This window comes from Dendrobium catenatum, unplaced genomic scaffold (genome assembly GCF_001605985.2).
Source record: "Dendrobium catenatum unplaced genomic scaffold, ASM160598v2 fragScaff_scaffold_1211, whole genome shotgun sequence".
Lineage (NCBI taxonomy): Eukaryota > Viridiplantae > Streptophyta > Magnoliopsida > Asparagales > Orchidaceae > Dendrobium > Dendrobium catenatum.
The window spans coordinates 54,620-69,946 of record NW_021319673.1 but is presented as its reverse complement, the minus strand read 5'-3'; the positions used below and the strand labels follow the sequence as shown (position 1 = coordinate 69,946).

Below are 15,327 nucleotides of genomic sequence, written 5' to 3'. Positions count from 1 at the left end.
TGATGTGAGTTTCTGATGATTTTGATTGATGATTGATGTCTTGCTGAGCTGTTAGCTCATCCTTGTTTTCTGCGTGGTTTTCAGGTTCTGGGAAAGGGAAGGAGGTCTTGGACTAGACGTTCTGAGTCTGATCTGTGATTAGGTACTTGATACTTTTGATTTTTGTACAGTCATGGTTTTTCTGTTCTGTTATGTTCTTTCTGTCTGAAGCCATGCACTGTATCTGTATATGATTATTTTGATGAAAGAAAAGATAGATGAACTGCGCTGTGTTTGGATGTTTATAGTAGTTCTGTGTTTTTCTGTCTGTGTTATATTTGGAGGAAAGTTCTGAAGCAAATTCCAAAGCCAGATCCTGGATTTGTTGGCTCCGTCGCGGCCCGATGCGAGCGGGATCCGTCCCGGTCGGGTTGGGTCGTGACACAAAATACCGCCTATACCGAGGTGTACCGAGTTTTTTTGGAAAAACTCGGTACACCTCGGCATAGGCGGGATTTTGCCTACAACCGGATGTTCCTCTGCATCCGGTCGGAGGACATAATAATTGTTCCATTGTGAGGGTTCCATTATTAATAGGCGGACATTTTAAATGACCACGCGATGATTTAGATTAAGACAAATTTTAAATGCTTTTTACCATTAATGTTACCTTCCTGCTGTCTATAACATTACCGGATTTGTCATTTATGTTCCATTTAGCCGCTTTTGTTGAGCAATAGAGTAATTGCTCAAGTGATGAAATATTCTAACTGGCGTTCAGATTATAACTTATATACGAGAACTCTTATCTATGTAATTTCATTGATATTTCCTGGAATTTTTTTTAACCAACGCCACCATTATAGGTTTGTTTCAACAGTGTTCCTCATACATGTTTGGCATGATTATAGGTTTGGTTCAGCAATGTTCCTCATACACGTTTGGTTGAAGATAAAGGAGGGCAAAATTGGATCACAAGGGATAAAGATAAGTTTAAGTTTCCCGGAGGAGGAACCCAGTTTATACATGGAGCAAATCAGTATTTAAATCAAATATCCGAGGTATCTTAAGATCTTCAAAGTAGTCGCTCTTTTACAGATTGAGAAGTATTTTATAGCACATAATTGGATTCTTTTTGAGTATGTATCATCCTATACATCCTTGTGCAGATGGTTCCAGATATTGCGTTTGGTTCACATACTAGAGTTGTTCTTGATGTTGGATGTGGTGTAGCAAGCTTTGGTGCATATTTGTTTTCAAAGAATGCAATCACCATGTCGATTGCCCCGAAAGATGTTCATGAGAACCAGATTCAATTTGCTCTTGAGCGTGGTGTGCCTGCAATGGCGGCAGCTTTTGCAACACGGAGGTTGCTCTATCCAAGCCAGGCATTTGATCTAATTCATTGCTCAAGATGTCGCATAAATTGGACACGTGATGGTATACATTATTATCTTTCTTTTTACTTCAATTTTATACATTCACCGAGCATTGAACTATGGCTCCAAAAGTTACTTGGTTGCAGTAGTCTTATTCATTCATTAATGTTACATTGTCTCTTTGGTACTTTGCCACAAACTTATTGATTTAGCTTAAATCTACAAATGCTACATACAAAGATTTTGATTTGGTTTCATTTAATGTTTTTGATGAAGATTCTAAATTATTTTTGGATTTTGATCTGATTCTATTAAGAGATCTCATGAGATTAATATCCAGTTTTTCCATAGAATATTATTGTTTCTTACAATTTTTGTTTTGTATTCTCTGAAGTTGCAAATCATTGGTCCCATAAGCTAGTCTTTGTTGATGGTTTTATAGACGAGTCTTTGGTGATGTTACATTGATTACCATCTTGAGGCTTGGTGCTACTTAGTTTCATTTGAGGCATTGATGTGTAGGGGCCTGCAATGATTAATGATAAGAGAGAGATGTTACACTAGAATATCGTAGCAATACTTGCTGTGCCATGCCTTTAATGCAATCAATCATGGGTAATCCTAATTTTAATGTGCTGATGGACAAATGGAGATTGTCATAATTTGGAAGGTAAGAAACCAATGTTAAGGAATAAGAATGGGAGGTAAAGAGATAAATAGATTTAGAAGATTAGGAGAATGAACACCTCAATGGGATGGAGATCCAGTAGGGAGAAGAAAAGAAAAACCTCATAGATAAGAGAAAGAACTATCAATAAATGATTAGGAGGAGAGAAAATGCCGAAGGAGAAGCCATATCTTTGTTAACCATTTGAATTACATGACCTTGATATTATTTAAAATAACATGCCGTATTCAAAGTGACAAAATTGACAACAACATCAACAACACATCAGGCTTTTATCCCACTATATGGAGTCGGCTACATGAATCATTTTTCTCCATTGTGTCATGATAAGAGTTAAATTTTCATTTAAATCTAATAAAAATATCATTTATAATAATTTTTTAATCAAGTCTTTTTAGGTCTACCTATACTTTTCTTCACATAAGACAAATCTAACACATCTATTCTCCTAATCAGGTCTTTCGGAAGGCCAACGTTTTATATGACCAAACCATCTAGGACTACTCTCTCTAATCTTAATAGTGACAAAACTAACCTTGAATAAAAAAAAAATCAACCTAGTTGTTAATGATGCCTGACATTTTAACTTCTAATGATTACTTGAAATAAATAAGGGTAATAACATAGAGATGACAAAATGAATAATACTGATAAAATTGGCACTATAATAAAGCCTAATTGAACAATTAGTTGAGTGACATTGCCTATGATCTCTAAATTGAAAATCTAAGGTTTCAAATCCTTGAAGGACTAAGGGAGATTAATTGCACTGCATCATATTGTACAACGTCCTCCTTAGGAGAAGCTCATGATGTTATGATTGGAAATGGTCTTTAAGGTTTCTTGAGTTACAATTATTTAGATCTTATTTTGCTGGAGCCTATAATCTTGCAAAAGCAAGTGCATACCTTTAAAAATGAGAGTATTATTTTATTTTTTGTAGAAGTGGGGCAAACAAATTACAAATAGATTTCTTTTTTACTTAATTGAAAATAAAAATATTTTGTAATGATTGTATAAATAAAACAATTACAAAAATAATTGCCTTATGGTAAGATCATGGAATTTTAAACGGTGGAAATATTTAGTTCTTTAAGATATGTTACTAGGGGAGGCAAATTGTAGTTTAGCCAAACCTGATACAGGATAAGATGGTTAGTTTCATTAATAAGGTTTTTGTAGAAGTGTCAAGAGTTTGGAAGTAGATGGTCCATTGATAAGGAGATTTAATCGTTGAGTGAGATTCAAAAGATAATTAAGAAAAATATGTGCTATTAAAGAGCGACTTAAAATTAATATTACTGAGGCTTTTAATGATTATACAAAAGCTGAATGTCTTATAATGAGTGTAGTGAGTAATGTAATAACTTTTCTTTGGTAATTTAAATAATAGACTTAGTACTAAAGTAGGAGAACATACGATATATCGCATAGCTAAGGCAATAAATAAAAGATCTATATTCGATAGATTTTGATAAAGTTAAATGCTTTTGAATTGAATCTAAATGATCTTAATTAAAGATAAAATATTAAGGGAATGCGGAAAAAATACATTGAGAATTTTTAAATAATAGTTTTAAGGAATAAACCATTTTGAAAGATTATTATGAAAAATAATGGCATATATTATAGATTGATTCATAAATGTGATGTAGAATTAATTTTGTGGAAGATGCAAAAATATAAAGCTCTTGTTTGAATGAGATATCCTTTTGGTTAACAAAATTTTCAGTAGAGTTTTGAGGACTAATCGGTTAAACTGAGCAGGGAAGAAAATGGTGGTACCCATAGTGATGAATGAAGTAGATTTTATGATTTTTTTTTTATTATAGAGGAATCAAAATTATGGGTCATACAATGAAACTATAAGAGTAAGAGATATTAAAATAGTAATGGAACATAAAACTAAAAAAATTACATTAGTTGTGTAGAATCAATATGATTTTATGCGAGGAAGATTGACTATAAAAGTGATTATTTTATTAAATTAGTTAATGAAAAAAATACTGACTAAAAGATATGAACTTCATGTTATTTTTATTGATCTTGAGAATATATATAATCAAGTACCATGATAATTAATTTGATGAATGTTAAGAAGGAAATGTGTGTCAAATGTATGATGAAGTTATTCAATATATGTATGGTAGAACACTGATTAGTGTTAGGAGTACTTATAAAGTGATTAAAGAGTTTTCTAGTACAATACAATTACATCAATGATCAACTTTGAGTTCATATCTATTTTTATTGATGCTTAAAAAGAATTTTTAAATTGAAGTGTCTTGGTGTATGCTTTTTGTAGATAATGTAATTCTAATATGTAAAAATAGGGAACAATATTTAGAAGATAGATGACTTAAAAATTAGTTGAGAAAATATCGAGCATATGATATGCAATTTTAGTGAATATTATGATAAAATTGTCAATCGATACTATTACAAGATAAAATGATACCTAAGTATAAATTGAGAAGTGTGTCAAGAGTATTATGTGGAGTATCATAGAGACTTAAAGGTAACTTTATCAAGCTGAAATTAAATCAATGATATTGTTTGAATTGGAATGTAGGCAATAAACAAATCACTGATAGTTAAGTTACTTGCAGTGAAAGAGAATGTTAAGATGGATGTGTAGCAAAATTAGAAATGATAAATTAAAGAATAATTATATCTGGGGAAATATTGAAGTGATATATATTGCAAACAGTAAATTGAAAATAAACTTAATATTTTTGGACATGTTCAACTAAAGACAAAAATGCTCCAATTAACTAGTTTAATAAACCTATCGTGGATGGATAAAGTGGTTGTTTGATTGAAAGTTTTTAAATTCATGTATTTTAGAATGCAAAGTAATTGGAATGCCATTATTTAAGAAAAACATCAGTAGTTTAGTTGGATGCAAATCAAATACATACAAATATATTTTTAGATGTTTATTATGATGCATTTCAAAGTATTTAAATGTGGTAGGCGGTGACAAACGGAATCGCGAGCAGTTGCAATGTGAGATTTGGAGAATAGGTATTTCAAATCTCCCATAATTGTTGCTTCAATTCAAACAATAAAAAATTTGGAATGCAGGGAAAATGAATACTATACACTCTCAGTGCAACATTGATAGAAGTTATTCAACATGATTTGTGAAGAAATATGTTCAACACCTTAGGTATCACTCAGTAGTAATGAATGAAATATGAATAGTAAGGATTCTTAAAACTAATCCTAAATAGTTGTGATAAGACTAATGATACGATTTCAATCATTAAAATATGAATATAACTCCTTAAGATCTGTTAAGTGTTTCAATTTTTCATACTATTTGCTTTAACTGCATTTAAATTTAAGGGATTATTTTTATATTGCTTAATATCCCAATAAACAAGCAAAATTTTGTAGTAATAAACAGTTCACTCGTCATTTCTTTGAGTTGGCCAACTTTTGTAGCTTGTTGCAGCAATCTTAAATTACATATGATTATTTGTGCTCAAAAGGTGGTTGTAATAGCTATGCTCATTGCCTAGCTGCTCAAACTAATTTGGTGCATGTGTCCTTAAATTCAGCTACTGCTGGTTTTATACTTCAGTTCTGTTATGGTCATGATCCTGGCCTTTAAAAATTACTTTTATCTTTTTAAAACAAATTTGTTCCACAAATGCAGCTTCTGATTAGAATGGGAGTTTCTGAACTCTATTGGCTCTGCTACACTGATCAGTTTTCTTAAATATGATGAAGATGGAATCTTGCTTCTGGAAGTCAACAGAATGCTGAGAGCTGGGGGATACTTTGCCTGGGCAGCACAACCAGTTTATAAACATGAAGAGGCACAGCAAGAAGCCTGGAAAGGTAGCTTCTGTTTTAAGATTTTCCATTTGAAAATAAATTGTTGCATTGAATGTGTAACCTTTTTGACTCAAAATAAAGTTAGCTTCTCAATACATGGTATGCATGTATTTTTATAACAGAGATGGAGGACCTGACAACACATATTTGCTGGGAACTCGTGAAGAAGGAAGGATATATTGCCATATGGCGTAAACCTCTGAACAACACTTGTTACATCATTCGGGATGCTGCAGTAAAACCTCCATTATGCAACCCTGATGATGACCCAGATAGTGTTTGGTATTCACCATAATCCTTCGCTTTGACATCCTTCATATATGGAATAATTCTTAAGAAAATTTTGCTTTCTTTTTTGCCAAATGCATTCCTTGTGTTCAGACGTTTTATATCAACTTAAATAAACAATAGAACATTGATGCTTTAAAAAATAAATACCTAGAAATTTTGTTTTTTTTTTATGTAGCGCAATCAGCAATCCTTTGTTTATAATGTGCCACAGTTGAAGAAGTATTAGTATTTCTTGAAAGATTGGGCATTAATAAAATAGGAATGTTGTGACATGTTCTAATGGGGTTTTATGGTGTGATGTTATAGTATGATGTGATGGAATGTTGTTGCATATTTGCTGTAGTTGAAGTTGCATTGCATTATATACCAGCATTATATTTTACTTTTGAGCAACTTCTTTGCACTCATAGTTTTATCTTTATTTTCCTCCAGGTATGCTAATCTGAAAGCATGCATTACAAGACTTCCTGAGAATGGTTTTGGAAGCAATTTGCCAACCTGGCCAGCTCGCTTGCATGTACCGCCACAAAGGCTTGAAAATGTATTAATGGATGCTAGCATTGCTAAAAATGAGTTGTTCAAAGCGGAGACTGCCTTTTGGGATGAAGTTGTAGGAAGCTATGTCAATGCTTTTCATTGGAAAAAGATGAACTTGCGGAATGTTATGGACATGAGGGCTGGATTTGGGGGGTACATTCGATTTATTATTTCTTTGATTTCTCAGTAACGGGATATATTCTTCATGCTAAACAATTATAAAAAAGTTTCGGTAAAGGTTAAAACAAGAAAAAACTTAATGAGAAAGTAACATGAAATTCAAATTGTCTTTTCATTAACCTCTTTAGGCTTGAAGATGATTATGATATTAACTGTAGTCTGTACATAATATTGTGTGTTGGGGTGGTGTCTTTGATCTGAAAATTCTGCTCGCATGACAAGTTGCTGTTGGTCTGTTTTTTTGTTTATGACGGATAGCTCTTTAGCTTTCTGACCGATAACTCTCTAACCAGGCAGTAAGCTGCACATGTGAATTGAGATTCTAGCTTCATAATTAAATCTTCTTCTAGAAATCAAGCTTATCAAATAAAGCATGCAATCACAGTATAATTTTGTTTGCTTGATACTATTGTATGAACATCGTTCGAAAATTGTCCTCATTTTACTTCAGCAAAGCGAAATAAGTTCTCTCTAAAAGTGTAACACACTTATTTTTACATTCAATCATCAGTTCATCACCGATATATATATATATATATATATATGGAATTTCATATGTAAGATTCAATAACTACTTGATCTTTATTGTTCATGTCAGAGAATCTTTGCTTACTTCTGGCCATTTTCATGGCAGGTTTGCTGCAGCAATGATTGATAACCAGCTTGATAGCTGGGTGATGAATGTTGTTCCCACTAGCGGCCCCAACACATTGCCTTTAATATATGATCGTGGCCTTATAGGAGTTGCCCATGACTGGTATGTTATGAATTTTATTTTCCAACAATTTTCATGATGTTTTTTCAGGTTCTGATTTCATATTCCATTGAATTTTTACTATCCCTGCTATATTTTCAAATTCATTCAGATCATCTCCTTGTAGATTGTTTCTTTGGAGTTGTATCGACCAAGATGCTAGCTTTTAGTACTTAGATCTTAAGCATCAGCCTGAAATTTTATGTTGGAGTTTATATACACAAACTATCCGAGTAGAGTTTATGATGTAAAACCAGGAATTGAATTTAGAAACGTAATAAAATATTGTTCAAGTGATGAAATTGCAAGCTTAATTTTGTTCTCAATTGAAACTTTTCGGAGATCTTAGAATTTGACTATGGCTAGGCAAGAGCTTACACCTAAATTAGCAAGTTCACTCGTCCGCGGTTGTCGTATTCAAACCCGAAATTCCACTCGGGAACCTCCATGCATCCTTGGAGAGGTCAAAGGGTGGTCGCCGCAACTGGATCTCCAAGGAGGAGGGATGGGGCGGCGGGTTGAATGATGGATTGGGAGGCCGGCGGTGGAGGTGGGGTGAGGGGAGATGTGTATAGAAAACAATAACAAAAACTGAGAATAATTTCAGCTTTGGGGAATTTTGGGGGGGGGAATTTGAATTCCAATGAGGGAGGAATTAATTCCTTAATGAAGAATTAATGGGGGGGAAGAGAGAGGGGAGGCCGGCGGTGGAAGAAAGAGAGAGGGAAGGGAGTAAACTGAAATTATTTCAGTTTTAATCCAAATAGGAGGGAAAATTAATGACTCCTAATTTGAATTTCAAATTAGAATTATGGGATTTAATGTAGTAATTAAGGGGGAGCATAATGGGGGGCCGGCGGCATGCTTAAGGAGGGAGAGGGAGTTATGGAGAGGGAGAGAAGGTTTCCAAATTGAGGATTAGATTTGAAAAATTCTGAAATAAATCCAAATAAAATCTTGATTTAAAATTTGAATCTATTCAAAGACTTTCCAAAAATAGATTTCCAAATTTGGAAAGAAATTGAAACTTGAGAATCAAATTTCAATGAGGGGTTGAATGAGGAGGTGGAGTGGTGGTGGCGGAGGGGGAGGGAGTCGTCGGCGCGGTGGTGGGCGGCGGTGGAAGCTTGGCCGGCGGTGGGGAAAGCCCTAGGGGCCGGCGGCAAGAGCAAGGAGGTGGAGGAATTTTGGAAGAACTCTCTAGTAGGAAGAAAATTATGCAAAGCAATTAAAGAAAAGATAACTAGAGAACTCGCTAAGAGATCTCAATGGAAGCACTCACCAAGAGAACTTCATGCACTCACAAAGAGAACAAAGCATGGGAAAATTTTCATTCATTCAGTAATCCAAATACAATGACAAAAGCCCTTTATATAGGCTGACAAAAATAAAATGCATAAAGACGAAAACGCCCTTGGGCTACAATAAGTACTACTTCCCTCATAGGGGTACAAAAGAAAAACGTGAAATAAAAATCATGAAAAGAAAAACTAAAGCATCAAAAATAAAGGCTCTGAATCAAGGCCGTCGATCGGCGCCCCCGGCGATGGTACACATGTCGAAATCTGATGCCCTCATCAGTTTATAAATTCTTTTTAGTCATATCATCCATTTGCTAACTTTCTGAGGTTAGTTTTATGAATTATGGGCACCGAAGAAGCAAGAAACAGGAAAGATGACTACAAATTACCACATATTCCCAATCTCACAAGTCTTTACAACTAATGACTATTTTTTTTAAGTACAAATAAAATCTAAACATTTGCAAGAAGATGTATCTTAGTATATGCTTTTTGTTGATGATATTCTTCTTGTTGATAATTCTAGAGAGGGAGTTGATGAAAAACTTGAATCACGAAGGTCAACCTTGTTAGTTCTTTGTGAAATTTGATTGTGTCAATTAATCGGGTTGTATTGTTGACTTAGATCTCACTTCCGTTGGTCGAGCTGAAAGAGGAGCTTGTTGGGGGGCAGCACTCCTTGCTCGGGGGTTCGGGGATGAAGAAACAACATCAACAACATCATCATCAAGCCTTTATCCCACTATGTGGGGTTGACTACATGAATTCTTTTATTCTATTGTGTCCTATTAAGAGTTAAATTCTCATTTAAATCTAATAAAGAAATATCATTTCTAACATTTTCTAACCAAGTCTTTTTAGGTCTACCTCTACTTTTCTAAACATAATTCAAATTTAATACATCTACTTTTCTAACTAGGTCATTAGAATACTGTCATTTTATGTCAAACCATATATGACGACTCTCTCTAACCTTATGCTCTATTGGAGTTACTCCAACCTTTTCACTTATATGCTCATTTCATTTCCTGTCTCCAAGGGTAAAGCCACTCATCCACCTGAGCATTCTCATCTCTGCAATACTTAATTTATTATTATGCTTCTCTTTTAATGGCCAACATTCGGCACCATAAAGCATTGCAGGTTCACCACCATCTTATAGAATTTCCCTTAAGTTTGAGAGGGACTTTTCTATCACACAACAAGCCCAATGCATTCCTCTGCTTCAACCATCCAACTTAATTTTGCTGATAATATCCCCATTTATTTCACCATCACTCTGAACAATAGATCCAAGATATCTAAAATGTGTACTCTTATTAATGACTTGATCGCCCAAAGTCACAATCCCCTCACTAGTTCTAATATTTACTAAAATTACACTCCATATATTTAGTTTTAGATTTACTCAAGTGAAAACCTTTAGACTCTAATAGTCTAATGTTGACCTCCATAGTTCAAGTTTACCTTCAACTCCCTCTGTAGTCTTATCAAAAAGAAGAATATCATCAGCAAAAAGCATACAACAAGGTATATCCTCTTGCAAATGTCTAGTGAGAACATCCATGACTAAAGCAAAAAGATATAAGCTTAATGATGATCCTTGATGTAATCCAACTGTAATAGGAAAATACTTGTCAAACCATATTGTGGTTGAACAAAAGTAACAGCTCTTGCATATATATCCTTAATGACTTGAATATAAACATTATTAACCTGTTTCTTTTCTAAAACTCTCTGTAGTATATATATATATATATTCTCTATGACTTGAATATAAACATTTTTAACCCCTTTCTTTTCAAGAAATCTCCATAGCACTTCTCTTGGAACTTTATTATATGCTTTCTCTAAATCAATAAATATTATATATAGATCCATCTCTTTCTCTCTGTACTTATTTATCAAACATCTCAATAAATGTATAGCTTCCATAGTAGACCTACCTGGCATGAATCCAAATTAATTTTGAGAAACATTAGTATCACATCTCAATCTATGTTCCATAACTCTCTCCCATAATTTTAAAGTATGACAAATTATTTTAATTTCTTTATAATTCACAAAATCTTGTGCATCACCTTCATTTTCTTAAAAATAGGAATTAACACACTCATTATCCACTCATATGACATCTTTTTAGTCTTCAAAATAATATTAAAAAGTTTAGTAAGCCAAGAAATTCCTTCATCTCCTATGCATTTCCACATCTCTATTCGAGTATCATCAGCTCCAATAGTTTTTCCACCATTCATTTTCTTTAAAGTCTCTCTAAATTCGATTTTACTAATATGCCGATAAAAAAAAAATTATTTTCATTTAGGATGCTAAGGTCACTAAAGTCAATCACATTCTCATAATCTTTACTGAAAAGTTTAGTAAAATATCTCATCCACATTTGTTAAATATCCTCTTTTAATAAAAGCATATTGTGATCTTCATTCTTAATGCACTTCACTCGAACTAAATCCTTAGTACTCCTATCTCTTTGGTTAGCTAACTTAAATATATATATATTTCGCCATTCTTAATATCTAATTTATTACATAAATCATTAAAAGCTAAAATATTTGCATCCCATATTACTTTCTTAGACTCCTTACAGGCCTTTTTATATATTTCTTAATTATCAGAATTTTTACGTCCAAACCAATTTTATAACATTTTTTTTTAAAATTTTTATATTTTCTTGCACATTTTGATTCCACCATCAACTATTTTGACTATTAAGAGTTTTTCCTTTTGATACTTAATACATATCTTTTACAACATTTTTAATATCACTAGCTACTTTTTTCTCACATAACATTGGCTTCCTCATGCACAGACAAAATTTTAAGATCTATAATCTTACTTTTAAAAATAGTCATGAACCTCGCTCTCACAAGCTTAAGGTCCTTATCTTTCCTGAGGTAGATTGGATTTAACATTTAACCAGATTTACCTTGAGAGTATTGTGTTAGGGTTTATTTAGATTCAGTTCCTACTTCTTATGAGTGCAAGCCCTCATATTTAATTATATCTTCTAATGCATAGAAGAGTACTCTCGATTAAGGATGAAATTATATTCAGTATGTGCATGAAATATAGATGTGTGTGCAACAGTGTATGAATGTTCTAAACCAATAGTGTATGAATGTTCTCCTACATTCTTATCTGTGATTTTGTATGTCATTCAACGCATTTAATAGGGTAGAAAGCCTTCTTTTAGTTCAAGTTTGTTGCAAAGTTAGCCCCCATGACAGGTTTTCCACCCTCGATCTTTAGAGATCCTATATATGAAGTAGCCAATGGTTACTAACAAGGCTCATTTGGCTAAATACCCAAAAACAAGTCATATATGTCTTCTAACTATCTTGACAAGGATATACTGATTCACAGTAGATCTGTTATATTGGTTCTTATTTGACATGTTATTTTACTTTTTAGTTTGTCTTTTTTAGGCTATTTTACCTTTTTGTTATCTTGGGTTGTTTTAGTATAAATAGAGGTGACTTGTATTGTTTGAAATGACATGAATGTGAATGAATAAATTTTCAGTTCAGTTTTCTTTCCAAAACATGTTATTTTACTTTAACTAAAAAACGTTGTTAGAGCTTTTGATATTGTAAGAATAATGCTCATCGTGTATCATTTGATTATATATTCCCACACTATAAAATTAATAATTACTTATTGTTTAGATTGTGCATTAAATTGTCAACTTCAAGTTTAATATATTGATAAATTATTATAAATTGTAATGTGCTTAATTTTATGATTTTTTTTAATATTAGAAGCAGTTATTTCTCATTTTACACTTATATACATACATGAATATACACCCAAGACCCAAATTGACCCAAAATTGTAATATATATATATAGTATGTGCTGACATTTTGGCTTGCAATTCGAGTTATCAAGTCAAGAGTAATGATCAAAGTTGACTCAAGTGCGAGTTAGGTCAAATTTGGAGCATTTATTTATCTATTTCAAGTTTCAATTTATTTCCACAATCTTAATAAAAGCCAATATATATGCTATTAATTTTGACTAACTCATTAATGAAATTTCAAGTCATATTGCTGTAGCTTTATCCTGTACGAGCATTTAATTTTTTTCTCATGTGATCGAAGACAATCATCAAGTGAAATTTGATGGATCGAGCAGATAACCAAATATTTTTAAAATGCTTGAAATCTTCACTCAATAGCATTTAAGAGGATGGCCAGGATTGATTTTAAATTTGAAGGTTCTACTTCCAAATTTAAATGGGTGGAAATTCTCATAAAGGAGATATGTTCCTCCCCCACATACACACATTACATTTTTATGCTGCAGTTTCTGGCTTTGTAAGCCTAGTTTATCGAGTTTATGATATTCAAGCTGCAACAACTGATGAAACATACATGATTGAATAGAGGTTAAGTTTCTCCAGAATTCCTTAGAAATAAATGCGAAGATTGTCATTACCATTTCTGTTTTCCCTGTGCAACATCCGGATAAACGTCAAAATTTCATATTGGTATCATGAAATGTTTAGTGAAATTTGTACCATAGGCTATACATCTTATCCAGTGTGTTTTAAAGCGTCTCTTTTACGTGCAGGTGCGAACCATTTGATACATATCCTCGAACTTACGATTTATTACATGCATTTGGTCTCTTCTCCACAGAACAGAAAAGGTAATTAACCTCCAAAAGCTTTTTTCTTTCTTAAATAGAAAACTGTTAGCACAAGCTTCAGTGCCATCACTTCTTTCAGCCAGACAAGAATAATTCCGTACTTCAAATGATTGGCTTTAGCTAATTTGCTCCGAAAAAAAAACAGCATTCATTCTTTATATCACACTTCGTATGAAATCTATTGTGAAATAGGCTAAGGCTTCGATTGGGATGACTTTCTAAAATTTTTGTACCAGAAAGCTGCTTTAACAAGCAATTGGGATGGCTTTCTTATTGCTTCTTAAAGCAGCTTTTTAGTACAAAAATTAAAATTTTAATACTAGAATGTTTTAAAAAGCAGTAAGAAAGCTAAGGATTCATTTGAGACTATTTTTTATTGCTTCTTAAAATAGAGTTTTAGTAAAAAAAATTTAATTTTTATACTAAATTTCATTTCAAGCAGCAATAAAAAAGCCATCCCAAATAAAACCTAAATCTAATGTAATTCTCATGAGTGAAAAAAAGCAAAGAAAAAAAAAAAAAAAAACTCAATGCATAATTGGTTGCTATATCTTGTTGCCATCCTGATAGATTTGACTATGTTTAATTTAATTTAAAGTTGGTGGCACCTTCAGACTAGTTTTTGAACTTCTTATATGATTTGCAGGTGTAACATCACTTCCATCTTACTAGAGATGGATCGAATTCTGAGACCAGGTGGGCGTGCATACATCCGCGATTCTAAGTACATAGTTGATGAGATCCAAACAATCACAGTGGCCCTGGGATGGAGATCAGACCAGCATGACACATCTGAAGGTCCTTATGCTAGCAGGAGGATCTTAATATGCCAGAAATAGACGCCTTCCATTTCCATATTCAAATCAGAAAATCTGTGAGCGCAGCAGCGGCTGTGGCCCTAAAAGCATGCCAAATCCAATGCACCTGCAAGGGCCTGCTATTTTTCTTTTTGGTTAGTTCTGACTATCTTTCTTTGTTTCTTCATAATTCTTTTTTTTTTAATATTGAAAAATAATTGATTTTAGGATTTGTTGCACAGTTGAATTAGTGGTTATGCAATTTATTTGTTTTTTACTATGAGTATTCATCGGCCTATTTGTATTCAAGTTTTATTGAGATATTCTTAATCTAATTGTTTTGGTAGTATCCAAACATTTAAGTTTGTATTTGCATAAAAATTAATATCGTAATGTGATCTCATTAGACATACATATTGATATGTTATAAAAAATTGTCTTGAGAATTTTAATGCATGTTTGAATTGGAAACATTCAAAATTAAATTTGGGATATCCAAACTCTAATTTTGGCAAATTTATAGTCAAGCTGAACGACTCGAAGAGAAGAACTCAACAGCACCAAAATCGGTTCAATCCAAGTATAAATATGCTTAAATCAACGACTTAATATACAATCGGAAGCTTCTGAATATAAATTGGGTTATCAAATGATATCCAAATATTGTATGCTTATAACTAAATCGAGCGACTCAATGAAACAAATCTAATGAGCCTAAGATTGTTTAATTCTAATATCATTAGGGCACTTAAATGCTTGACGAATGCTCTACGAGGGGATCGATGAAGCACTCCGAATTTAACTTGTATTTTCTCCATATTTCTGAAGCATGTTGTGAGACCATTAGGATCAAAGTTTAGTTTAGACCAGTTGACTCGATTGAAAAAAGGTAAATATTTGATTTTTTA

General features: G+C 32.8%; 1 protein-coding gene across 1 annotated transcript in view; it reads left to right on the top strand.

Annotated features, from left to right (window-relative positions):
- LOC110099267 (probable methyltransferase PMT11) overlaps positions 1 to 14,728 on the top strand; it is a 20,160-nt gene extending 5,432 nt beyond the window's left edge. The window contains exons 2-9 of the mRNA XM_020826360.2: positions 891 to 1,040; positions 1,149 to 1,419; positions 5,785 to 5,895; positions 6,015 to 6,174; positions 6,616 to 6,873; positions 7,535 to 7,657; positions 13,545 to 13,622; positions 14,269 to 14,728. Coding sequence (XP_020682019.1) covers positions 891 to 1,040; positions 1,149 to 1,419; positions 5,785 to 5,895; positions 6,015 to 6,174; positions 6,616 to 6,873; positions 7,535 to 7,657; positions 13,545 to 13,622; positions 14,269 to 14,461 — 1,344 coding nt within the window. The 3' untranslated portion in view covers positions 14,462 to 14,728. The remainder of the gene's footprint in view (positions 1 to 890; positions 1,041 to 1,148; positions 1,420 to 5,784; positions 5,896 to 6,014; positions 6,175 to 6,615; positions 6,874 to 7,534; positions 7,658 to 13,544; positions 13,623 to 14,268) is intronic.
- The last annotated feature ends 599 nt before the right edge of the window (positions 14,729 to 15,327 follow it).